The sequence below is a fragment of the Felis catus genome, chromosome B3 (genome assembly GCF_018350175.1).
Source record: "Felis catus isolate Fca126 chromosome B3, F.catus_Fca126_mat1.0, whole genome shotgun sequence".
Classification (NCBI taxonomy): domain Eukaryota; kingdom Metazoa; phylum Chordata; class Mammalia; order Carnivora; family Felidae; genus Felis; species Felis catus.
Window position 1 is genome coordinate 52,452,547 of NC_058373.1, and position 27,483 is coordinate 52,480,029.

General features: G+C 40.9%; 2 protein-coding genes across 6 annotated transcripts in view; one reads left to right on the forward strand and one right to left on the reverse strand.

The window, feature by feature from the left end:
• Window positions 1-11,160, reverse strand: part of TMOD2 (tropomodulin 2) — a 73,447-nt gene extending 62,287 nt beyond the window's left edge. Inside the window, exon 1 of one of the 2 annotated variants that reach the window (XM_023255360.2) lies at window positions 11,058-11,160. The gene's annotated coding sequence lies outside the window, so the exon portion shown is untranslated. The remainder of the gene's footprint in view (window positions 1-11,057) is intronic. The other variant, XM_023255361.2, reaches the window with a different exon arrangement.
• A 52-nt stretch (window positions 11,161-11,212) lies between these two features.
• LYSMD2 (LysM domain containing 2) lies at window positions 11,213-27,183 on the forward strand. 4 transcript variants are annotated; one of them, XM_023255363.2, is made up of 3 exons: window positions 11,213-11,996; window positions 25,008-25,339; window positions 26,626-27,183. In XM_023255363.2, the coding sequence occupies exons 1-3, from the start codon at window positions 11,724-11,726 to the stop codon at window positions 26,666-26,668; spliced, it is 648 nt and encodes a 215-aa protein (XP_023111131.1). In that variant the 5' UTR covers window positions 11,213-11,723; the 3' UTR covers window positions 26,669-27,183. The 4 variants fall into 4 exon arrangements, with proteins under 4 accessions (XP_023111131.1, XP_011281166.1, XP_044915239.1 ...); XM_011282864.4 differs by lacking the exon at window positions 11,213-11,996 and adding an exon at window positions 12,052-12,190; XM_045059304.1 differs by lacking the exon at window positions 11,213-11,996 and adding an exon at window positions 12,252-12,520.
• Window positions 27,184-27,483: the final 300 nt, after the last annotated feature.

The window sequence follows — 27,483 nt, forward strand, 5'->3', positions numbered from 1 at the left end:
TCTTCCAGAAAATGGAAGCACAGAGAATACTTCCTTATTCATTCTGTTAGGCCAGTATTACCCTAATAACAAAACCAAAGACATTACAAGAAAGGAATTACAGACCGATATCTTTCATAAAAATAGAGGCAAAAGTCTTCAACAAAATATTAATAGATTGAATTTAACAATGTATAGGGAGAATGATCCATTATGACCAAGTGGGATTTTTTCCAGGCATACAGGTCTGGTTCAACATTCAAAAAAACTGTAATCCATTAAATCAACAGGCTAAAGAAAACAATCATGTAATCATATCAGATACAGAAAAAGCATTGAACAAAATTCAACCTTCATTCATGATAAAAAGCTCCCAGAAAAACTAGGAATAGAGCTCCCAGAAAACTAGGATAAAAAGCTCCCAGAACTTCCTTAATATGAAAAACAACGGCTAAAAAAAAAAAAAAAAAAAAAAAAATACAGATCACATGATACTTAATGATGAGAAGTGAGATACTTTTCCCTAGGATCAGAAACTAGGCAAGGTTGTCTCCTCTTGCCAATTCTTTTTTTTTTTTTTTATGTTTATTTTTTGAGAGAGAGAGAGAGAGAGAGAGAGAGAGAGAGAGAGAGAGACGCGCGCAGGGTGTGAGTGGGGAAGGGGCAGAGAGAGAGGGAGAGGGAGACATAGAATCTGAGGCAGGCTCCAGGCTCTGAGCTGTTAGCACAGAGGCTGACTTGGGGTTCGAACTCAAGAACTTCAAGATCATGACCTGAGCCAAAGTTGGATGCTTAACTGACTGAGCCACTGAGGTGTCCCTCCTCTTGCCATTTCTATTCCACATTGACTAGAAGTCGTAGTTAATGCAATGTGAGAAGAAGGGTTGGGGGAAGGTTATATACAGATTGGGAAGGAAAAAGTAAAACTGTCTTTGTTTATAGATGCATAATTTTTATGTAGGAAATCCCAAATAAACATTGAAAAAACAAACAAATTAACCCTGGAACTACTAAGTCATTATAACAAGGTTGTAGATACAACCTATACAGAAGTCAATTGCTTTCCTATAATTGGAAGTTGAAATTAAAAATGCAACACTATTTACATTAGTACCCTCCTCCCCACAAAAAAGCAAATAAAGAAAAAAATACTTAGGTATATTTATAATATCTATGTGAGAGGAAACAACGAAACTCTGATGAAAGAAATCAAAGAAGATCTAAATAAATGACGAGATATTTCATGTTCATGGAGAAAAAAACTCAATATTGTTAGGATGTCCATTCTTCTCAGTTTGACCTGTAGATTTAATGCAATGCAATCAAAATCCCAGCAGGTTATTTTGTAGATGTCAACAAACTGATTCCAAAATTTATATAGAAAAGGGCGCCTGGATGGCTTAGTTGGTTAAGCATCTGACTCTTGATTTTGGCTCAGGTCATGATCTCACGGTTCGTGAGATTGAGCCCCATGTCGGGCTCTGTGCTCAGAGCACAGAGCCTGCTTGGGATTCTGTCTCTCCCACTCTCTTTGCCCCTCCCCTCCTAAAAATAAATAAATAAACTTAAAAAAAAATAATCCAAAATTTATATGGAAAGACAGAAGATCCAGAATAGCCAATACAATACTGAAGGAGAACAGTCAAAGAACTTACACTACTCAGCTTCAAGAATTACTATAAAGCTACTGTAGTCAAGATAATGTGGTATTGGTGAAACACAAATAAATCAATGGAACAGAACAGAGACCCCAGAAATAGACTCATACAAATATGGTTATCTCATCTTTGAAAAAGAAACAAAGGAAATTTAATGAAGAAAGGATAGCCTTGGTGCGCCTGGGTAGCCCAGTTGGTTGAGTGTCTGACTTCAGCTCAGGGCATGATCTCATGGCTTGTGAGTTTGAGCCCCACATTGGGCTCTGTGCTGACACCTTGAAGCCTGGAGCCAGCTTCAGATTCTGTGTCTCCCTCTGTCTCTCTGCCTCTCCCGTGCTTACACTGTGTCTCTCTCTCAAAAATAAGTAAACATTAAAAGAAATTAAAAAAAAAGGGATAGTCTTTTCATCAAATGGTGCTGGAACAATTAGACACCCAATTGAACACCCAAAAGTGTTCCGACTTTTTGCTGTTCACAAAAATTAACTCAAGATGGATGAGCGATCTAAATACAAAACACAAAACTACAAAACTTCTAGAAGATAACGTAGGAAAAAATCTAGGTGACTTTGAAATTGGCAAGGACTTTTTAGACAACACCAACAGTAGATCCATGAAAGACAAAATTGGTAAGTTGCACTTGATTAAAGTTGAAAACCTCTGCTCTCAGAAGGACACTGTCAAAAGAATGAAAAGGCAAGCCACAGAGTGAGGAAAAAATATTTGTTGGCAAAGATGTGGGGAAGTTGGAACCCTCACATGTTAACAGTGGGAATGTAAAATGCTACAAGGGCTATAAAAAACAGTTAGGCGGTTCCTCAAAAACCTAAACATAGAATTACCATATGACCCAGCAATTCCACTCCAGAGTATCTGTCCAGAGAAACTGAAAGCAAGCACTTGAACAGATACTTATATATCAGTGTTCATTGCAGCATTATTTACAATAGCCATAAGTTGGAAACAACCCAATTGTTCATCAACAGATAAATAGAAAAACAAAATGTGATATATCCATACAATGGAATATTTTTCAGCCATAAAAAGAAATGAAGTTCTTTTAAAAACATTTTTGTTATTTAAATGCATTTGACAATGCTATATTAGTTTCAGGTGTACAACATAGTGATTCAGCAATTCTTTACCCAGTGTTCACCGTAAGTGTAGTTACCATCTGTCACCATACAGCCTAATACAGTATTATTAGCTTTATTTCCTATACTTTGGTTTTCATCTCTGTGACTTGTTTACTTTAGAGCTGCAAATTTGTACCTCCTAATCCCCTTTACCTATTTTATCCATCCCCCAAGCCCACCTTTCTAGTAACCACCAGTTTGTTCTCTGTATTTATGAGTTTTCCTTCCTTCCTTCCTTCCTTCCTTCCTTCCTTCCTTCCTTCCTTCCTTCCTTCCTTCCTTCCTTTTTCTTTCTCTTTTTTCTTTCTTCTTTCTTTCTTTCCTAGATTCCACATATAAGGGAAATTATATGGTATTTGTCTTTCTTTGACTTATTTTACTTATAACACCCTCTAGGTTCATCTGAATGAAGTTCAGATACATATTACAGTATGGATGAGCCTTCAGGATGTTATGCTAAATAAAATAAGCCAGACACAAAGGGACAAATATTCTAAGTTTCTACTTACATGAAATATCTAGAATAGGCAAATTCATAGAGACAGTAGATTAGAGGTGACTGGGGACTGGGAAAGGCAACAATGGGGAGTTATTGCTTAGCTGTTACAGTTTCTGTTTGAAGTGATGAAAGGTTTTAGAATAGACAGTGGTGATGGTTACACTACACTGTGAATGTAATTAATGCTACCAAATTGTATACTTAAAAATGGTTAAAGTGGGGACATCTGGCTGCCTCAGTACAGCATGTGACTCTTGATCTCAGGGTCATGAGTTCAACCCCCACACAGGGTGTAGAGCTTACTTAAAATCTTTTTTAAAATGGTTAAAGTAGTTAGTTTTAGGGGTACCTGGGTGTCTTAGTTGGTTAAGCATCTGACTTCGGCTCAGGTCATGATCTTCTGGTCCATGAGTTCAAGCCCCACGTTATGCGCTGTGCTGTCATGACAGCTCAGAGCCTGGAGCCTGCAGCCTGCTTCAGATTCTGTGTCTCCCTCTCTCTCTGCCCCTACACCACTCATGCTCTGTTTCTCTCTCTCTCAAAAAATAAACATCAAAAACATTTTTTAAGTAATTTTATGTTTTATATATTTTACCACAACTAAAAAAAAGCTAATGTTATATGAATATGCAAAAAACCATTGACTCACATACTTTAAGTGGATGAATTGTATGGCATGTGACTTATTTCTCAAAAAAGCTGTTCAACCATGCAATTATATAAGTTTAGCACAATTTGCTTATCTATTCTGCTTTTTTTTTTTAATTTTTTTTTCAACGTTTATTTATTTTTGGGACAGAGAGAGACAGAGCATGAACGGGGGATGGGCAGAGAGAGAGGGAGACACAGAATTGGAAACAGGCTCCAGGCTCCGAGCCATCAGCCCAGAGCCTGATGCGGGGCTCGAACTCAGGGACTGGGAGATCATGACCTGGCTGAAGTCGGATGCTTAACCGACTGCGCCACCCAGGCGCCCCGATTATCTATTCTGCTTTTGATGTGTAATTGTTTCCTGTTTTTTGTTATTCTGAACATTGCTACAATGGACATTCTCATGTTTCCTGGTGTATAGGTGCAAGGTTTTCAACAGGGCATATACAGTTTCTAGTTTTGAAATTTCTGATTTGTAGAAATGAATATGTACAGTTTTGCAAGATAATGGTAGAGTGCTTTTCAAGGTGATTGTACCAATTGTACTTGTCCCAGCACTGCATAGAATCCTACCTTCACCAATAACTGGTCTTGCCAAACTTTTGCCAATCTGATGAACATAAAATAGTTACTCTTTGTGGCCTTAAGGTGAATTTTTCTGATTATTAATGAGGTTGAGCATTTTTCATATGTTTATTTACCACTAAGATTTTTTTCTTCTATAAAATTCTAGTTGTGCCATTGAGGTATTTGGTTTTTTTTGTTTGTTATGTAGGAATTAGCTTTTCAAATATTCTAGATATTAACCTTTGGTTGGTTGTATATGTTACAAATAAAACATTCTTTGTTATCAGTATTTATGCACTTTTTAAATTCAGATAGCCTAAGTTCAAATAATGAAGAATACCTAGATTTTCAGAATCTATTTGGTTCCTGATTTTCATATAAAACTTAGCTAGAGTTTGGAGCATCAAGGTGGCTCAGTTGGTTGAGCATCCAACTTTGGATCAGGTCATGACCTTGGTTGGTAGGTCAAATCCTACATTAGGCTCACTGCTGTCAGAGCAAAACCTGCTTCAGATCCTCTGCCCCGCTCTCTCTCTCTGCCCCCTTCCCCCAAATAAATAAAAACATTAAAAAAATTAAAAGTTAGCTAGGGTTTGAATACTAAAGTACAATTGAAAGATTTTATTCAAATGTTTTTGTTTCCTGGGACATCTGTATCTTCTTCTAGCTGCTAATTTAATTTTTCTTTAAGGTATCTTTTTGTTAGCAGAAGTTCTTAATTTTAATGTTCTCATGCTTACCAATCTTTTATGAATAATGCTTTTTTGTCTTGATAAATAAGTCTTTTCTGTTTTTTTTTTAATGTTTATTCATGTTTGAGAGGCAGAGACAGAGTGTGAGCAGGGGAAGGACAGAGAGAGAGGGAGACACAGAATCTGAAGCAGGCTCCAGACTCTGAGCTGTCAGCACAGAGCCTAAAGCAGGGCTCCAACTCATGAACCGTGAGATCATGACCTGAGCGGAAGTTGGTGCTTAACTCACTGGGCCACCCATGTGCCCCAAGAAGTATTTTCTTATCCTGAGATCATAAGGATATTTTTCTGTATATTCTTCTGAAGGTTTTAAAAGTTTTATCTTTCATATTGAAGTCTGTAATCCATCATAAGTTAAATTTTGTATGTGGTAGGAAGTGGAGATCTAGCATGGGGATGACCAATTGTCCTGAAGTCTTCTATTTCATAGCCATTCCCAGTGATCTACACTGCCACCTGTGTCATAGATGAAGTTCTCATACATTTATGATTCTATTTCTGGATGCACTATTGGTATCCATTAGTCTCCCAGCATGAATAACATCCTGTCCTAAATATTGCTCCATAATAATTCTTGATGTCTGGTAAGGCAGTTTCCCTTTGCTTATTCTTCAGAAGTATCTTGGCTGTCTGTGGGTCTTTGCTCTTCCATATCACCTGTAGAATTAGCTTGTCATGTTTCTTGCAAACCTATATTGGGATATTAATTACTGCTGCACAGAAGATACAGATCAATTTGTATTTTGAGTCTTCCTGTCTATAAACATAGCATAGTGGGTTTTTTTTTTCATTTAAGTCTTCTTTAATATATTTTAATAAACTTAAAACTTTTTTCTTTTTAAAGGTCTTATCCTTTCTTAGATTCATTTCTCGGTTCCATCTATTCTGTCATTTAATCTATTAATGTTTTAATATTAAGGCACCCTTGGATTTCTGGGATAAAGTCCATGTTCGTGATGGATTATTTTTTGTAAGCATTGCTTGATTTGGCTTCACAATGTCTTAAGATTCTTAGATCCATGTTTCTGAGTGGGATGCCTTTCTCAGCTGGTTTGGGTCATAGTTATAAGATTGGGTGTGTGGTTATACACTGAACTGATTTGGGCATTGTTCCTGCTACTTTTGTTCTCTGAAAGAGTTCATATAAGATTGGACTGGTGTTTTCCTTGAAAAGTTGATAGAATCTTCCAACAAGATCTTCTGGAGGCTGATTTTTTTTTTTTTTTTTGTAACAAGATTTTTAACTCTAGTACTGATCCAGTTTCTTTAATGGTTATAACAACTGTTCAGACTTTTCATGTCTTCATATATTAGTTTAGGCAAGTTGTTTCTTGTTCTAGCTTTCAAATTCCTCTTGTTTTGCTATATAAAGCTGTCCCTTTTTAAATTGCCAGCCTAGTTATGAATTTTATTTGAAAAATTAATCTAAATTGAAAATATTTATAGTAGGAGGATTTCATACTAGCTGAGACCTTCCAGCTTGCCAGAACCAGAACTCCAGATAGGTGCTTCTTTGACTTTACTAGATATTATCACATAGCATTTTGAAGCAGTTGCACCGCTTTATATTGCCAACAGTATGTGAGATTTCCTTTTGTTTGACAATTTCACCAGTACTTAGAACCGTCCAGTTCTTCAATTTTTGCTAATCTCATGCCTATGAAATTGTAATTTTAAATTGAATTTCTTTGCTTAGTGGTAACATTATATTTCCTTAGGTTTGTTGGCCACTTGAGTTTTATCTCCTGAAAAATTTTGATCATTTTTTTAGTGTTTGTCTTTTTATAACTCAGAGTCATTTTAATATATTCTGGATAATAATACTTTGTCAGTTATATGTATTCAAATATATTTTTCCATTTTATACCTATCTATTCAACTTTTAAGGTACCTTTCAAGGCAGAGAAAATTTTAATGTTGATATATAGAATTTACCAGCTTTTTTTTATTCTTTGTGGTTTGTAATTTGGTATCCTGCTTAAGAGATCTTTTGCTATCTCCAGGTTATAAAGATACTGTTCTAAAAGTGTTAAAGTTTGTTAAAGAAGATTCCAATTAGATCTTCAATCTGTAACTGATTTTGATACATGGTATGGAAGATATTTAATTTGATTTTTCCCCACAGGATTAACTGTGCCAACAGCATTCATTGTCATAGATTAACTTCTCTGATATGGATGGGCCTGTTTCTGTGCTTTCTTCGTTGTCCCTTTGTTATATTTGTCTATTCTGGCAGCACTACCGCAATGGTGTAGTTCTCATGGCTGCATTGCAAGTCTTGATGGCTGTGAAGGTAAGTCCCTCTTCCTCAGTTCTTCAGAAACATCTTCTCTTCTTAGCGCTTATCTTCCGTATGAATTTTAAGATAGGCCTGTCATGTCCTTTGAAGAATCCTATAGGGATTTTGGTTGGAATTTTTTTTTTAATTTTTTTTAACGTTTATTCATTTTTGAGAGACAGAGACAGAGTGCAAGTGGGGTAGGGGCAGAGAGAGAGAGAGAGACAGAGGGAGACGCAGAATCCGAAGCAGGCTCCAAGCTCCAAGCTGTCAGCGCAGAGCCTGACACAGGGCTCAAACTCACAAACCGTGAGATCATGACCTGAACAGAAGTCGGACGCTCAACCGACTGAGCCACCCAGACGCCCCTTGGTTGGAATTTCAATGAGTTCATTTTTAGTTTGGGAAGGAAATGATATTTTCATTATTTTGCATCTTCCCATCCATAAACATGGTAAATCTCTGCTTTTATTTGCATCTTCTTTTGTATCTATCAGTAGAATTTTATAGTTTTTCCGTGTAAAGCAGGCTCTCGTTTTCTTAACTTTATTCCTAAATATTTAAGGTCATCTTTTCCACAATATATTTTCTGATTGGTTGATACAATTGATATTTGCATATTGATCTTTTATTTTATAACTTTGAAGTTTGGATAGTTCCGATGTAGACATTATTTGTATTGCGTGTAAACATTTTAGTGTTGTCTATTTTCAATAAACAACAGTTTATTTCTTTTCAGTCTTCCTTTCCCTTTCTCCTTGTTCTTACTGCACTGACTAGGGATTCCAGAACAAAATTAAATAGAAACAGTAATAGAAGCATTCCTTTTCTTTTCTTTCTTTCTTTATTTATTTTTTATTTATTTTTTTCAATATATGAAATTTATTGTCAAATTGGTTTCCATACAACACCCAGTGCTCATCCCAAAAGGTGCCCTCCTCAATACCTATCACTCACCCTCCCCACCCTCCCACCCCCACCAACCCTCAGTTTGTTCTCAGTTTTTAAGAGTCTCTTAGAAGCATTCCTTTTCTTATTCTTGACCTCAAAGGAAATGCTTCTAATACTTCACCATTGTGAAGTCTGCTCTGTGTTGTAGGTAGATACACATAACACCAATATTGACATTCTGGTTGATGAAGGAGAAATAAATATATATAAAATTCACTCTAATCCACAAATTGTAGATATTAGCTTTTATCATTTGGATTATGGATAAATCATCAAAAAACTTACAGGAAGATTGAATATTTGCAAACAGCCCCAATGTCTATGGAAAAAAAAACTCACAAAGAACCCTAATTATAAAACGTCAAATAAGTATGAATTCAAGCTGATTCATTCCTGAGATCTACAGGAAACTCTTGAGAAGATCACAAAAAGGAATCATGGAGAAAATTCTGAGGATTGTATAGAACTTACTTCAGAGCATTTTATAACTTATTTGGAGGTGTTTTATGACCCAGGATTTCTCAGGGCTGGTGAAATTGAAAATAACTAGGGATAGTTTAGAAATTTGCCTTTATGAGAGAGAAGTGGGATGGCTTTTGAATCTCTATTTTTCGGTGGTACTTTTTTTGTTTACTTGCACTTTTACAGAGGCCTTGGTCATTTTGTAAAGTAATTAAGAGCTCATCACTTAGTCTTTTTTCCTGCTTGACTCATTTTCTGCCCCTTATTTTGGTACCTACTGTTCTATCTTTCGGTAATCTCTGACTTGTCAAGGTCATCTTTCTGGTTCCTTATCTAGGCCTGTATTTCACCCCTTTAATTTAGCCTTTCCCAAACTGCTAAATTTATGAGAAGGAGGGTTTCCATGGTCAAACAAGCTTGGGAAATACAGTGTTAAGCCAAATCCAATAGCTTACTTTACCACTGGAGGCCTTCTAGAGCCTTCAGTATTCTAATGTTCATTGCGAATCTCCAAAAGGGAAATACAGCTTGTAGTATTTCCCCAATTAATCAATTAACTTTTTCCAAATGACACTTCATATAATCCAGTTCATTAATCTTCAAATAAAAACTTCCAGTGCTTGGGGCACCTGGGTGGCTCTTTCAGTTAAGCATCTGACTTCTGTTTAGGTCATGATCTCATGGTTCTTGAGTTTGAGCTCTGCATCGAGCTTTCTGCTGACAGCTCAGATTCTGTGTCTCCCCCTCTCTCTGCCCCTTCCCCGCTCGTACTCTCTCTCTCTCTCCCTCAAAAATAAATAAACATCAAAACAATTAAAAAAAAAAAACTTCCAGTGCTTATAAACTTTTCCTTAGTAGAAGACACATTATATGCTCTCTTGCTACTAGACCACAAATTCTTTGAGGACTATTTCTTTTTCTTGAAGTATTATCTGACCTTGTTATATATTGAAACTCTGCCATTCCACCTCTCTTATAGTTCCTGAGATGGGCACACTGGACACTACTCAAAAATTCATGTGTGGCACAATCTTGCTAAAGAATCCATTTTACCTTCCAGGATCTTTTTATTACACCTCAGTTTAACTACTTGTGCTTTATTCAAGGCTCTAAGGTACTTCTGGTGCTAAAAAGATGAGTGAGATGTAGTTACACCTCACTGGAGCATGTGTAGAGGAGATAGTATATGACACAAAACACAAGTTAAATGTTAAACAAGAGGTACAAACTGCCTTGGGGTTCAATGGAGAAACAATAACAATTGGACAGGTAGGGGAGGGAGACACATGGGAAGAATCAGAAAAGATTTCTTGGAGGATGTATCATTTGGGATGGGCTTTAAATTTTTGAAAAATATGGACAGTATGCGAAGAGTGGCATTACAGGGGCATATAGCATATGCAAACGGAAAGGTAGGAAAGAGGGGCAAGTTCAAGTGGCTCTTTCTGGCAGGATGTATATAGGGTAAGTTGTAGATAGGATATGGCCAGAGCATGGATAATAAAAATGGAAACAATACTTTGGGTGCCAGTATGAGTTACGTTAATGCTATTGTCCACAGGGAGCCAATGAAGAATTTTTGAGTGGGAGGGTGATGTTAGGGCCACTTGCTCCTCTCCTCTCCTTTGTGGTGTCTCCTAAGCTCTAGTTCCTTTGCCTCTGACCAGCTCAGCGACATACAGAAACTTCAGCCAATGAATTAAACTTCCGGTCTCCTGACCTGCGTATAGGGTACCTCCTCTTGTAGAGCTGTCCAGAGTAGAACAGAAATCGTGGCATCAGACTCTGATTAAATGCATACCCACTCTATGTAGAATACTGTTAGAAGTCAGAATGTTGAAGAGTGTTCAGATGAAGAATACAGACAAGAGGTCATTGGTGAATTTAATGATAATACTTTGGGCAGCTATTATTGCAGCCTATTAAAGAGGGAACTGAGAGAAAAAAGATGGGTGCGGATAGTGTATTTTAAATAGTGAGCCACGAGAATGGATGCAGCTAGTGAGCCAGGAGAATTGACTGTAACTAATCACTTGTGCCTGGCAGCTCAGGACTAAAATTGGCACAGGTGCGCAGGGAAGAGTGAAACCCAAACAACCGGAGGGTTAGTTTGAAGTCACCCACCTGGTTCAAAGTTGAAAGGCCTGTCCTTTCCGGTATGATGCCAAAAGGCCTCGATCCCCCCAAAATGTTGAGATGGGCCTGGAGAATCTGTGTGTGTTCAGTGGCCTTAATGTTTTCTGTGACGTGGACTTTGAGGTCATCAGGGTGGTCGGGTGAGGGGAGGGAAGTACCCTTCAGCTTGGAGGTCTGAGAAAGCTGGCGTGCTGGGGAATCAATACAGGAAGCAGAGCAAAGCTTTGGTGTTTTGTAGTGGTCGGGACAGGGCTCTCGCTAGGCTCTGTGGGCTCGGCGCAGGGTCGCCCCCGGGGCCGAGGACTCCTGAGGGTGGGCCCCTCTCGGTCCCCGCGGCCGCGGGCTTCAGTGCGCCTCGCTTCCCGGCACCGCAGGGCCTGCCCGGCACCGGCAAGCAGGGTGGAGCCGCGGCGGTCTGCCGGGCAGCTGCGGGAGCTCGTCTCGCTCTTCCGCTTGCAGGTGCGCCCGGGGAAGGTGGGACGCGCAGGAGGGGGCGCCCGCCATGCCCGGACCGCAGCTCCCCGCCGCGGCCTCCAGCCCGCCGCCCCCGCGGAACGGCCTGCCGCAGCCCCTGTGAGGCCGAGGAAGAGGCGGCGGCGGCGAAGGCGCCGCCCCCTTGGCGAGCTTCGCGACCTGGCGGCCTCCGCAGGACCCATGGCGGATTCCTCGCCCGCGCTGTCCCTGCGGGAAGGCGGCCCCCGAGCCCCCCGGCCCTCGGCTCCCTCGCCGCCCGCGCGCTCGCGCTCGGGCTCGGAATCCGAGGAGGCCGAGCTGTCGCTGAGCCTGGCCCGCACCAAGACCCGCTCGTACGGCAGCACTGCCAGCGTGCGGGCGCCGCTGGGCGCCGGCGTCATCGAGCGCCATGTGGAGCACCGGGTCCGCGCCGGCGACACGCTACAGGGCATCGCGCTCAAATACGGAGTCACGGTGAGCAGGGCGCGCCGCGGCGGCTGGGGCTGGTGGCACGGGCGGGGGTTCGTGGCGGGACGCGGAGTACTGGGGGTCGGGCAGGCAGCCATCTGTTCCCAGGCTCTCTCCCAGCGCGCGCCGAGAACCGCGGCAGTGGTCTCCAAAGGTGGTTCTGTACCCAGAAGGGCAGGCCTCCGAGGCTCCCTCCCCAGGTAGGTGCATCGAGTTCCCGGTGTCCTGCCCAGACACCGCCCAGATCAGTGAGGAAGGCCAAAGAGGACCTGGGAGCTAAGTTCACCCGATTTTCAGGCCAGATCACAGTACTCAAAGCTGAACTGAGGTGTTGACTCGGGGCAGGGAATTTTGTTTTCTCTGTAAACAAGCGCTGTGATGAGTCAGGGATGGTACGATTGTCTCCGCCGGATGGTTCTGGTTCTATCGATTATGCTGCTTTATTTAGAAGTGAAATTACACCCCTGGGCTCACTGGCAACTGTGAATGTGACACCTGTCGCTAAGCAGCAGCCCAGAACTGGGGTCTAGGTGAGCTGAAGAGCTGTGTTTATTATAAATTTATAAGTGTGTGTGTCCTGGGCGTATTGCATTACACTTCTGGGAATAACATGGAAACCTGAGGGAACATATTGTCTCATTAAAATTACTTATAATTAACTCTGAGCTATGTGATGGCCTTTTTACATCTGAGTTCTGTATCAGTTTTCAATGTTCTTTCCTGAAACACCTAAGACAGCAATGGGAAGAAAGGCGATCTTCTCTGTATCTTTCTCTTAAAGAGAAACTCTTCCTGGCCCTTCACAGAATGACAGAGACTGAGTAATTTATTTTGCACATTCAAGTTGGAACTATATGTTTACCTAGCAGATCATTTTGAGACCAGGAATCTTCCTGTGCAGGCATATACTGATATTATTATGCTATGGTAGGCCCTTTCCGTCCTCCTGGGAGTTTGCAAATGTGAACACAGAACTACAATTCTTATGTATATCAATAAAGCCTGGTTTGGGTCAGAGCCAGAGAAGAGCAGAGTTGGGGAGTATCAGCAACTACCTTCTGCTGAATGCCTGCTGTGTGCCAGATATTCCATTTGTCCTGTTCCATCTTGTTCTTATTCAGTTTGATTTCCCTAAAGAGCCTTGGAGGTAGGTATAATTAACCTGTTTACAGATGGGAAGATGGATGAAAGGTAAGGATATTAAGTGTGTTTATTCACTGAGAGCAATTTGAATTAGTACACAGCTGCACTTGCGTTACTTACAGCTCTGAAACAGCTGACTGCAGTTCTCTACTTTTCATCAAATGCTTTCTAATCTATGCTTTTGCTTAATATAGATCCTATTATTCATAACCTTATCGCCCCTTTCTGGTAAAGTATAAACCAGATTCTTCACTACTTTCATGAAGCCTTGGTTTTAAGATGTTAAGTATAATGAGTTGGGAACTGTGATCTATACCCTCAAAGAGTCTCTCTCAACTGCAACACTATTGATATTATGGACCCTATAATTCTTTGTGTAGGTTGTGCCGTGCATTGTAGGATGTTTAACAGCATCTCTGAGCTCTGCCTATTAGATGCCAGTAAGACCCCCAGCCTCCATCCAGACATTGCCAAATATTCCCCGGCAAGAAACTCACTCTTCATTGAGGACCACTGGTTTATTACATGTGTATCATTTCCTTTGGGCCCTGAAGTATAGTTGATGAAATTTTTAGAGACTCTTCCACTGGTTGTGTAGAACCAGTGAAAGTGATAATTCTTACTGTAACAGTGAAGTGATGTTATTCCTTTAATTCACATGTACAGATATTAGTTGGATTTACTCATTTTAAGTTGAGATTTTAGGTGGAAGCTAAAAAGGCAGAAAGGTTTTTTTTCTTTCCGTGACTGAACAGAAAGAAGTTGAATGAGTTAAGTTTCAAATATTGACTACCAAGGTTATAAATAATTTAAATGATTGTTTAAAGGAATAGGTGATGATGTGTTGGAGATTTAGAGACCCAGGGCAATCACCTGGAAATTAAGAGTCAGTCCAGGCAAACATTCGACTTTAATATCCCCTGCCTGGCAATAGCCAGGCATGGTTCTGCTGTGTTACTGAGAGGAGCAGGAACTCTCAGGGAAGCCTGTCTGCTGATGACAGCTCTCCAGCCACCCAGCTGGGAACCAGGCAGGACTTCAGTCCCTCAGAGGGAGAGACTGGTAACAGCCAGTAGTATTTTAGGTACCAGCGTGTTACCAGAACAGTGACTCTGACAAGGGGTGAAGATGGAGATGTTTGTCAACCCTTGGTTTTCAGGGGAACAAAACAGAAACTGGTTTTCTTAAGTGATGCTTGATGGCTGGCAGCAGGGTACATCCCAAGATATGGGAATAAATATGTTCCTCAAACTTGCCTGGGTAAGGGAATGCCCTGGGGCAAACTAAAAATAAAGAATCCTAACTGACCTTGAGCCTACTGGATCAGAATACGCAGAGAAGGAGCACAAAAATCTTCATGTTTTACAAGCATGGCATGTTGGCCTGTTCCCAAAGCACTGTCCTTCCTGGGGTCTTTGCACTTGCTGTTTCACCTGTGTGGAACACTCTGTCCCTGATCACTGCATGGAAGGTTTGCTTCATGGGTGTATGACCTGGGTAATCACACGGAGCCCCATGCTTAGAAGAGCCTCGCATTTGGTGTAATGCTTTACTATTGCCATCTTGAAGTTTTTAGTACTCTGTGAACAAGGGCCCCACGTTTTCACTTTTCACTGGGCCCTGCAAATTATGCAGCTGACCTTGGCAGTGCGACTTGCTCCCTCACTGCTTACGTCTCCTCCCTGAAGCCTTCCTGACTGCTTTCTGTCAAATTACAGCCCTCCTTCACACCTGCTTTCTCCTTCCCTGCCTTGTTTTCCCAACAGTATTTATTGTTCATCTCCTTTTCCTTTTTGTCTTTTTTTCCAGCTTCTATCTTTTTGGTGATACATTAGCGAATAAATAGAAATCCATACCCTCATGGAGCTTATATCTTAGTCAGTAGAGACAAGTAAGCAAACGAAATATGTTTTATGCCAGGTATTGATAAACATTATGAAGGAAAATTAAGCAGGGAAAGGAGATAATGAAGGCTAGTGGGGGTGGCTATAATTATTTAAAATGGGATAGCCACAAAGAACTCACTGAGAAGGAGGCAAGTTGTGTGTGTGGGGGGGGGGGGGGTGCAGATATCTGTGAAGAACATTCCAGGCAGCAGCAACAGCCAGTGGTGCAAAGGCCCTGAGGTGGAAGTATAATTGGCAAGTTCCAGGAGTAGTGTACCTGGTGCTTACAATGCAATGGCATGTATTTGGACCTTGAAGTCCACTGTAAGAACTTTGGCTCTTTCTCTGAGTGAGTTGGGAAGCATTGGAGAAGTTCAAGTAGAAGAATGACATGATCTGACTTAGGCACTAGAAGGATCACTCTGGATGCTGCTTTGAGAACAGGCTGTAGTGGGCAAGTGCCAAGGCATGGAAACCAGATCAGTTGAAGGCTTTGTAATAAATGCAGGTGAGAGGATGGCAGCTTGGACCAGAGCAGCAGAGAAGGAGGTGGTGGGAAGTAGTTGGGTTCTAGATGATTTGTTGATATGCCGTATATTTTCTGCTTACTTGTTTACTGTTTTATTTGAGTATCTCTGCCCTACAGATGGGCCCAGGGATGCAGGAGGCTTCTCTATAGGAAAGAAGAATGTGGATGTTCAAGAATCTGGCCACGTCTGAAGCCTGAGGGACCCCAGTTCTTCTGCCATGGCCTTAGAAAATATCTTAAGGACCCTTCCCACCATTCCTTTTAAAGTCATTATTATTAACAATGGCATTTATTATTTTTTAGCTGTTTTTTTAATGTTTATTTGAGAGGGAGAGAGAGCAGGGGAGAGGGCAGAGAGAGAGGGAGACAGAATACCAAGCAGGCCCCACGCCATCAGCACAGAGTCTGATGCAGGGTTGGATCCCACAAACAAACAGTGAGATCATGACCTGAGCTGAAATCAAGAGTCGCCTTACCAACTGAGCCACCCAGGAGCCCCCAACTTTTTTTTTTTTAACCTGTTTTTTTTGTTTTTTTTTTTTTAATTTTTTTTTAACATTTATTTATTTTTGAGACAGAGACAGAGAATGAACAGGGGAGGGGCAGAGAGAGAGGGAGACACAGAATCTGAAACAGGCTCCAGGCTCTGAGCTGTCAGCACAGAGCCCGACGCGGGGCTCGAACTCATGGACCGTGAGATCATGACCTGAGCTGAAGTCGGACGCTTAACCAACCAAGCCACCCAGGCGCCCCTTTTTTAACCTGTTTTTATTGAGCCTTGCTTGTTTGAGTCCTTTTGCCTCATGCTGGGCCTACAAGATGATACATGCACTCCTCTTTTTATTCATGGTGACTTTTTCCACTACTGCTTTCCACTAGCCTATAGCTACTTGAGAAGCCAGGTTGCTTGTCCAACTCATCTCTGGACATTCTGTGTTAGCCTGAGGCCGGCACATGGCAGGTCCTCCATATATGTATGGACCTGACCCACAGGCCTGACCACTGTGAAATCAGTAGGCCCTAGAGCAGACCCTGAAAGGTGGAGGCCAGGGTAGGGGTTGAGTGACTAATTTTACAAAGTGTGGTTTGAGGCTCGCTATCCAGCCTACGGAAAGGTTGCTGCTACTGGGATGGTGCTGGTTTTCTCCCCTTCCACCAGCAGGGGGTTTTTACATCAAATTAAACATAGGGTTATATTTGAGCATCTCTACTAACGCATTTGAGGAAGTGGTCTGGGAGACTGAAACTACTTGGGCTGGGTTGAGAAACTATTAAGGGCAGTTCAGATCTCAGACGTGAATTTGCTTGGGCTGGAATTTCCCTGGCTGTGCTTATCTCTCCTGAGACATTAAGGCCCTTTCCCTCACCCCGTGTTCTAGATTTAGCTATGGCATTTGTGGCCTTGTTAGCTCCTCTCGGATGCAAGCATCTAGAGGAAACTCACTGATGCTAGCCAGCCACTGTGAGCTTTTTGTTTGGAAACCCTGGAAAAACATCTAGAAAACAGTATACAGACTAAAAGTGGGCAGGAGACAGGGAGGGGGCTTATTATTTGCATAAACTTTTTCTTTGTCTCTTTGCTTTCCCCCTGGCAGCTCGCCTGTCTGCTCCCCTCTCCAGAGGCCACATTGTCTTCAGTGCCCTCAATCACTTCCTGTCCAGTTGTATTCCCAGGGTCTTCTCACTTTCTTCCAGTGAACTGCTAAACTCCAGTCACTTCTTAACACTTCCCCTACCAGAAGTGTTGGAGGTTTAATAGATTCTCATGTATTCTTTTTTAAAAAACAGCTTTATTGAGGTATAATTTACATACCACAAAATAAACCCATTTTAAGTGTATTCAAGGACTTTCAGTGAATTTACAGAGTTGTGCAACCATCACCACAATCCAATTTTAGAACCGTGCGATCACCCTGAAAAGATCCCCGTTGCTTCCTGTTTCCTTCTCTAGCCCCAGGCAACCACGAATATATTTTCTAATCTATAGATTGGCCTTTTCTGGGGAATTCATATAAATGGTGCCTCCTATGTTCTTCTGAAATAGCGTGGAAAGGAAGTAAATCCTATTCCCCCTAATTAGCACATGGCACTGGAGGAGTCTGATTGCCCCCAGCACCTAGAACTTAAGAGTGTGAGACAGTGGGCTGATGGGTGAATCTAGCACTTACTAGAAAATGATCTGGAGAGAGTCCTTTAATTAAGTCTTTTCTGTAAAATAATAATAATCAAATGAAAGTTGTATGTATGTATGCATATATTCTAAGCCACAGAGTGCCATAAAAATGTTAGTTCTGAATGTATCCTGAAATGTTTTTGGAAGGCTTTGTCTTTTTTAAGGAGTGGAGAGGAAGAAACAGAAACGAACAACGAGATCATGACCTGAGCCAAAGTCAGGCGCTTAACTGACTGAGCCACCTAGGCACCCCTACAGGGGAATCATTTTATTTTATTTATTATTATTATTATTATTATTATTATTATTATTATTTTTTAAATGTTTATTTTTTTTGAGAGAGAGACAGAACATGAGTGGGAGGGGTGCCGAGGGAGAGGGAGACATAGAATCTAAAGCAGGCTCCAGGCTCTGAGCTGTCAGCACTGAGCCCCATGTGGAGCTCAAATTCATGAACTGTGGGATCATGACCTGAGCTAAAGGCCTATGCTTAACCGACTGAGCTACCCAGGTGCCCCAGGGCGATCATTTTAAAGAAGTTTTTAAATTATCGATGGCACTTGTTCTACCTAATGTCACCATAGTTGTCATCTTGTGGCCACCTTGTTACCTCGTACTTAATTCTTCTGTAATCTGTTTCTTAGTGACCAATTTCATTGAGTCATGCTGTTCCACCCTGAGCATGGGAGAGAATTTTGAAATGAAAGTGTTTGATTGCTATCCCCATCCCTGACTCATCTGCCCACAAAAAACACAGGGTAGTTCTTTGTCACTCTGAACAGGTCACACTTTTTATTCTCAGCATTAATTGGGTTTTAAGAAATGTGGAGAACAGAGGGGTGGGAGAAATAGGTGAACTTTTTTTTTAGTTTAAATAAATTGAGGGGCGCCTGGGTGGCTCAGTCGGTTGAGCGTCAACTTCAGTGCTCACAGTTCATGAGTTCAAGCCCCACATCGGGGTCTGTGCTGACAGTGTGGAGCCTGGAGTCTGCTTCAGGTTCTGTGTCTCCCTCACTCTCTGTCCCTCCCCCTCTCATGCTCACTCTCTGTCTTTCGCTCTCAAAAGCAAATAAACATTAAAAAGTTTTTTAAATAAATTGAATAATTTTTTTTTCCTTTTAAAGCCAAAGGAGTTGGGTTCTATATTGAAGGCAGCATGGCTTCCCCAAAGGTAATTCCTTATCCACCATCCACCCAAGTCCTGGTATGATCCAATCTTGTTTTAGAAGGATAACTCTAGGGGTGCCTGAGTGGCACAGTCGGGTAAGCTTCCGACTTTGGCTCAGGTCATGATCTCACGGTTCGTGAGTTCGAGGCCCACATCGGGCTCTGGGCTGACAGCTCAGAGCCTGGAGCCCACTTCAGATTCTGTGTCTCCTTCTGTCTACCCCTCTGCTGCTTGCACTCTGTCTCTCGCATTGTCTCAAAAATAAATAAACATAAAAAAAAAAAAAAGAAGGATAACTCTAGCAGTAGAGTGGAGGAAATATTGTATATTGGGGAGGGTCGAGAAAAGGGATCATAATATCTTCTAAGAGTCCTAATTTACTGTCCTTTGCTTTATGTGTTCCTAACACAACCCAGATCTGCATTGTGATAGTGCCAGAAAACTGCAATTTTCAAAGATTATGACAATTCAAATCCTTGTGATATCCAAAATTTGAGGCAGCTATCATTATTCTATATATGTTTTTAACAGCAAACCTTGATGGCTTTTTATTACAGTTGCAGTTAAGCATACTAGAATTTGAATACACTGGACCGTTTACCGTTAACATAATCATTTATCTCTGGTAATCATGGACTACCAGGATTAGAATATTCCAGAGCTTCAGTGTTTATTTCTGTAACATTCCTGACAAGTGTGTGTGCCCTGGATGAGATTTAATAGAAGCTCCTCTTTATTTCTCCAGGGAGCCCATTCATTCATGGAAAACCTTTTTTTTTTTTTCAACGTTTTTTATTTATTTTGGGACAGAGAGAGACAGAGCATGAATGGGGGAGGGGCAGAGACAGAGGGAAACACAGAATCGGAAACAGGCTCCAGGCTCTGATCCATCAGCCCAGAGCCTGACGCGGGGCTCGAACCCACGGACCGTGAGATCGTGACCTGGCTGAAGTCTGACGCTTAACCGACTGCGCCACCCAGGCGCCCCATGGAAAACTCTTATAGCGACTTCTTCCTTATATTGAAAGTCTTAAACTTTTGACAAGATCTTTCAACACAAGGTTTCTAGTTCTAAACCTAGGAGACAAAAGTTCAGAGGAATTTCAAACTTTTCACCTAATAGCATCTGAGCTGCTCTGTGCTTGGAAAAATAAATAAATAAAGTAAAAATTGGGTGTTAGGAAATGTTGAACAGAGCCAGGTTGGGAAAACTCTAGAGTTTTCCAGCTCTTCCTTGGGTTGGATCATGACTTTTCTTAGCTTTATGTGAGGTGACATTCCCAGAACATTAGACCCAGCTATGTTCAGATAAAAGTATAAAACTTTCCTAAAACATCATTTCACTGTTTGGGATTATCCCTAGTCTCTTGTCTGTGCTGTTGTGATTTCCTCCGTGACTAGGCTTCCTGTTTCCACTGATGCCTCTTTACTGCCAGTCCATTTTCCACAAAGCTGCCTGAGTGCCCTTTAACTGTAATCAGATTGTGTCAGTCCCTTTCTTCACCCTCCAGTGGCTTCTCATCACATTTAAAGTAACACCTAAATTTTATCCCTTGGCATGCAGGGTCCTATGTAGCCTGGAGTTTTGCTCATTACTCCCTACACTTCAGCCACACTACATTTTTACTGTGCTGGGGCATTGCAGCTGCTTTTTCTCCCCAGAATGCTCTCCCCCCCCCCCTCCTAGCTTTTTGCATGGCTGGTTAATTCCTTAACTTTACTACAGGTACAGAGTTTGCAGCCTGTGCAGTTGGTTCAAGCCACTACTTGTAGAGGAGAACAAGTTAAGATCAAATTTATCACCTTCGGGCAAAAAAACATAAAGCTTACATACCTCAGGGCACTGACAACATATAATGTTAATTATCCAGGCATGTCTGTATGAAATTTTTTTATATATTCTTACTTTGTAGGAGAAATATTTTTTGTGAGAAATTCCTACCTCCTTCCTTCTCATCTGCTGAATACATGTTAGGATCTGCCCTTGCCTGTTACTTTCTCCTTTTTAACCACATTTAATAATATGATAGCAACTATTATCATTATTTTTGAGGGCTTCCTGGGGGCTATGCATTGTTCTAAATACCTGAGTTGATTCATGTAATCCTCATAATGGTCATATTGCATGGAAGGTACTATTATTATCCCTACTTTACAGAAAAGAAAACAGAACCGTTAATGATTAGAAAGTGGCAAAGCCAGGGTTTGAACCCAGAAAGTATGGCCCCAGAGCCCATGTTTCCAACGACTACCTGTATTAAACTCATTGACCTGTTTTCACCTTCAGACTCAAATCTGCTGGTTCTTAGATTGTTCCCCACCTTGATGCTGTGTCTGGATATCTCTGGTGTCCTTGATGCTGGCATCCTGTGTATCATCTCAGAGTCTAGACCATAGAGTGAATGTATACCTGAAATGCTTGCTGATGATACTGAGATGGAGATAGTATAGTCTCCAACTTCCAGAAGCTTATAGACTAATTCAAGAGGCAATTCTATGGGTGAATCAGTGGGATGATGCACAAGAACCTAGACAACCCTGTTACTCCCTGTGCTCCTTAACCGTACCCAGCTGTTGATTCAGTCACCTTGTCTTGTATTCCTGTCACTGGCCCTTTGCCTGGCTGTGATGGCCTGTCTAGCTTTGAATGATAGATGTATGGGTCAGGGTTCTGGCAAGAAACAGTGGGCTCAGGGGGTGTGGCCAAAGAGAATTTAGTCAAGGGACATTTATTTTTATTATTTAAAAAAATTTTTTTTAATGTTTATTTATTTTTGAGACAGAGAGAGAGAGTGAGTGGGGGAGGGTGAGAGAGAGAGGGAGACACAGAATCTGAAGCAGGCTCCAGGCTCCGAGCTGTCAGCACAGAGCCTGATGCGGGGCTCGAACTCACAGACCATGAGATCATGACCTAAGCCGGTCAGACACTTAACTGACTGAGCCACCCAGGCGCCCCTAGTCAAGGGACATTTATAGAATGGGAGCAGGGTTGAGGGAACCAAGAAGGGATGGTGAAGCAACCTGAGACTAGCAACAGCAGGAAGATATTACCCCTAGGCTTAAAGGGCCAGGGAAGAAGTGGTGTACCCCACACGGGGAGAGCTGGAGCCTGGGATGAGGGAGGGGTTACCTGGCAGGAACTCTGCCATAGAGGAATGCAGCTACTGGAGTCATTCATGGTGCTGTTTTTCTGCTGGTGCCTTCCATTGGAACTCCCACTGGAATGCCAACGACATGGCTTAGGTATTGCAGTTCTTAAGAGGTCAGCCTCTTGGAGTTCGGAACAGGCTCAAGAAGAGTTGGGGATGGATTGGATGGTGAGGGTGTATTTAAAGGGAGAGTAACACAACAGATGACTTACTGTCCCTTTCTGGTTACCTCCTGGAGTTAATCTTTTATGCCTGTTTCTCTAACCTGTTTTAATTAATTCATCTATCTATCTATCCTTCCACCCTAAGCACTTAGTGTGTACAAGATCTTTGTTAGCCTCAAGGAAGCTATAGAAATAAAAGTGCTTGTCCTTAAGGAACTCACAGTTTATGCTTGGTGTTCTCAGTTCTGACTCAGCAATGAGACCTGGTGTTCCTGTCAATTTCTGTCCTCCTTCATTATTCTCAGAAAATGGTAGACCCCTGCCAATAAGCATTTCAAAGAGCACTGTATCAGTGAAGGCTCTTTCATTTACAAGAGACAGAAAACCTAACTCAAATTGGCTTAGGCAAAACAACAACAAACAAACAAACAATGGCATTTATTAGCTCAAGAACGCAAAGGCCCTAGGGTATTCTGGCCTTAGGCTTTGATTCAGAGGTCTGATTGCTTTCCTCCAAGGTGGCCTTGTTGTCGGGTTCCATGAAGTGGACAGATTGCTGCTCTTTCTGGTAGAGAAAATGGAGGACCTTTCCCCTCCCAGACCCAGCAAAAGTGTCCTTGCATCTCTGAATCATTCCAAGATGGGACTGTGACCTATCATGAAAGCGAGGACACTGTGACACTGCAAAGGGCAAGAATGAGTCCTATGCTCACCCTGGAGTGGGGAAGGGGGCAGTTGTTCTGTGCCAATGGAAGCCCACATACTAGGATGGAGGATGTGGATGCTAGCTGATAAATAGGAAAAAAACCCAAGGGGATATTAAAGGCAGAGTTGATATACCTGAACCTGTTATGGATAAGGTATTAGAATTATTTTAAATCACTCACATTGAAGCCTAAACTAGACCAGAGATACTTAGGATTTTTAGACTTTAATTTTGTCTCCTAAATGCCTCTGCCTATTCATGCCTCTCTTTCCCACTCTCACCTTCTCTCCTTTACCAAGAAACTAGAACACAAAAGACCAACCCACTCTACGCAAAAGATGCTTTAATGTAGTACCTTTAAAAGAAAAAAAAGCTTTCACTGTACTATTTGTGTAGATTCAGCTTATAGTAAGAAATCAGGAGATAGGGGGTCCATTTACTAGTCGACTATTGTTTTTTCAGGCTCTTTGATATAGAAATCTAATTTTTTCACTCACAATCAATTTGGCATTAAAAGATCCCGTAATTTGGTCCCATTAGTCACGCACTTTTATCTTGACTTCAGAGTCAGACAGAAATTCCAGCTCATACATTTAAAGAACTGTAGGCACTTGGTCAAATCAGTCATCTCAATATCTTCATTGGAAAAGAGAGTAGTATCATCTGCTGCTAAATATTTTCTTTCTCTCTTATATATCCTGTCTGTCTGTTTATCTACTTACCTACCTATCTGTCTCCTCTAAACAGGCATGTATACAATCTCTCATTTAATCTTCCCGACAACCCTGTGAAGGCTAGAGGGTACCTATTTTACACACCAGGAAACAGGCTGAATGAAAGAAGTAACAAGCTAAGCTTGTGTTGAGACCTTTGGTGTTGGAGGAGCTGGGATTTGAAACCAGGTCTGTCAGATTCCTAAGCCTGTGTGCTTCGTTATCTTACCAAACTGTCTCGGTTCTGTGCCTCCCAAGAAGGAGCTGAGGTGAAAATTCGATGGCGCGGGGCGCGGAGGAGCCTGGCATCCCCGGACGCTGTTAATGCCGTGTGGTGAACGCCAAGTGCACGCATTTCTCCCGCTCGCTGGGAGCCCACAGACGTGCAGCCCTGCCTGCGCTCACAGCATTGTGGACTGAAGCACCCCACTTATCTCTCTGGAGTGTCCTTTTCTTCTTTTGCAAAAAGGAGATGATAGATAGTATCTCGATTACTACCCAACCCGTGTAAATTCTGTTCTCCCTTTCGCCCCCAGCTCCCAACTCTGTGGTCTGCACGAAGCTTCCGCAGGTGTGAAAGAGTTTGAGGTTCTAGAAACTGTATTAAATGCCAGCTTCTTCATCTGCCAGTTTACGATGGTTCCATGATACATAATCTCTATGAGTTTTGTTTATTTGTAAACTGAATCTTTAAATACCTTCTCCGGGGTAGGAAATACGAGATACTGTATGTAAAGTGCTGCCCACCTCCTCCACCTCCTTTCCTTACCTCTACTGCTTCTGCCCATTCTTCAAGGCCCATCTAAAGTCAAAAGAATCAAAATCAGAACTCCACCTTCTCCTTGAGGCCTTTCTTAACAACTGCAACCCCAGTCTGCACCATTCTTGCAAATTCTCATTGTATTTATCCCTGTACCAGCTCCTGTATCCATTATATTTACCAAACACAATTCCAGAGACATAGGAAGCACCCTGTAAGTAAAAGAACAGTACTATTAGGCTTTCCTTTTTTAAAGTTGAGAAACAATTTCCTGACATCTCTTGAAGTAACTAGGGGTACCTGGGGTAATAACTAAACCCAAATTAACAGTCTCAAATCCAGGGGCACCTGGGTGGCTCAGTTGGTTGGGTGTCTGACTTGAGCTCAGGTCATGATCTCACTGTTGGCTTCAGATCCTCTATCCCTCTCTCTCTCTCTCTGCCCCTCCCCCACTTGCACGCGCATGCTCTCTCTCAAAAATAAATAAAACATTAAAAAAAAAAAAAAGAATCTCAAATCCAGAGAAAGCATTGCACAACGAGCCCAGATATTTTTAGGTGCTTGTATAATAAACCCTACTAATGGATTTATTTACATAAAACTCTGTTTCCTTTTTCATATTTTAGATGGAGCAGATTAAAAGGGCAAATAAACTGTTTACGAATGATTGTATATTTCTGAAGAAAACTTTGAACATCCCAGTTATATCAGAGAAGCCTTTGTTGTTTAATGGACTTAACTCAATAGATTCTCCAGAAAATGAAACTGTTGATAGCAGTTTTTCTCATGAAGAAGAGCCAGCAGCAGCTGGAGAAGACCTCTCTCCTTCCAGTCCTCAAGAATCTGATGTTCAGCCTGTACAACCTGAAGAAGTGTCAGCTAGAGATTTCCTGCAGAGACTAGACTTGCAGATTAAGTTGTCAACACAGGCAGCCAAGAAACTAAAGGAAGAGAGCAGGTAAAAATATGCTGGTAAAATGTCAGAAGCTGAATAAATTACTCTTACGATGTCCTTGCTTTGCTGAGTTTTGTTTTGTTTTCTCTCTGCTTCTGTTTCCTTTTTTCTCTTTTGTGTTAAAAACTGTATTTAAATTCTAGAAAGTCATTTTTAATATATGAGGTCTAAAAAGAGCTATTGCATTCTGCATAGGGCTTTATCTATTGCAATGTGCTTGTTTTTAGCTCTGTTACTTGTTATGAAAAGTTTGGGGGTGGTGGGGTGGCTCAGTTGATTAAGTGTCTGACTCTTGATTTTGGCTCAGGTCAGGATCCTAGGGTCGTGAGTTTGAGCCCCGCATCAGGCTCCACCCTGATTGTGGAGCCTGCTTAAGAACCAATCTGTCTGTGTGTCTCTGTCTCTGTCTTTGTGTCTCCCCCCCTCCTGCACCCCTCTCCCCCACTTGAACTCCTTCTCTCTAAAAAAATAAATAAAATAATTTTTTTTTTAAAGTTTGTTTCTTTGCTTTAGTAGCATAACTGTCCAGCTAGCAGTCCTGGATGGCAGCCAAGCAGAAACATCTACTTTACCCCTTCAAAGGAAGCAATGCCCTAGGGAATACTTGCGAACTACTGATCCCAATAAATTTGTCAAAGACCTTGTCCATTATTTGTTACTAGGTGTCTTTCATGTGAGCTTTTTTCTTTATTCTTTGTTAGGGAAAATCTTTCTCTCTCCTATAGAATTGGTTTTCTTCTTCCTTTATGATTCCAAACATGGCACAAGCTACTGTGTTTGCTTTTTTTTGCCCTGGCTACCAGGAAGCTTGCAACTAAAACTGATTTTCAGTTCAACTAGTACAGTATTTCATATGGCTAATATATTTGTATCCTTCTCCTTTCCTTAATCCTGATATTTTATTTCTAATTCATCTTATTATATGTATTTGTTGTAGGCACATCAAGCCCTTTGGAGAAAAAGGTGGCATATAAAAACTATAAACAAATATGAATATAATAATTTTATAATTTAGTACATTTTGTTTAAATGTAATAGAAAATATAAATATAAAGCAAGTACCATCCTTTATTCCAGTAACTGAGATGCCAATAAAATGCATCTAATGAGTATTTACCCTAATGAGTATTTACATTTCATCCAAGACATGCAAAATATTATATATTGATGTACTCCTGCACTTCTTTGGCAAGTGGATATTAAGTTATATAATAAGTACAGTATATGTATTAGTTATGTGAATATCATTTTAAAACACTGATTTATGCTGAATTTTCACTTTTTTTCAGAGATGAAGAAAGTCCTTATGCAGCTTCCCTCTATCACAGTTAGATGATCAGGGACGATAATCTAACCTGGATTAAAAGGTGGTTGGATCATGAAGAAACCAACAACTAAAGATTCAAAAGCATATACATCCTTAAATCACAACCAAATAGTTTCACCTACTGCAATTGCACTGACATGATTTCCTCTGGCTTTCTATGATTTTAAGTCTTTATTATGGCATGAGAGCAAAATCGTATCCTAAAGATCATCACTTTTGTAGGTGATGGTAGTTTTTAGACTAGTTTTTGTAAATACTAGTTAACATAAAGCATCAAAGACTATAGACATATTCAAGCTGAAAACAGTGTTTATCTTCTGAAAAATCCTAATGATGTGAAATATATGGTTGCTGTTTAAGTGATGCTGATTTTGCTATGTGTTTATAACTTAAGTGCTATATATATATATTTCGATATGTATTGCAATATTCTGTATTAATATAAAGAACCAAATTTTGTCTGCTATTTTGTAAGAATAAACTACAAATCCTGAATGAGAAAATAAACTATGTTTTCATATTTGAGTCTGTAATTTTTTTCAACAAATAGAAATAAAATTGATTTTTAAATTATTTTTGAAATGGTGACAGCTTTTCCATTTTAATTGCTTTTATTATTATAATTGGAATTTTTAAAAAGTTTCAGTAATCTAAAAGCAAATCAATTATGGGTATTAGTAGCCTTTGCATTTTCATAATATTTGAACTGATTTGTTTGAGGTATAGTTTAAACACAGAATATGATCAGAAGGAGAAATAAAAAATACCATGCACTGAGACACTGGTGAATTCTAGTTTAGATTTCATGAAGTCACTTTGG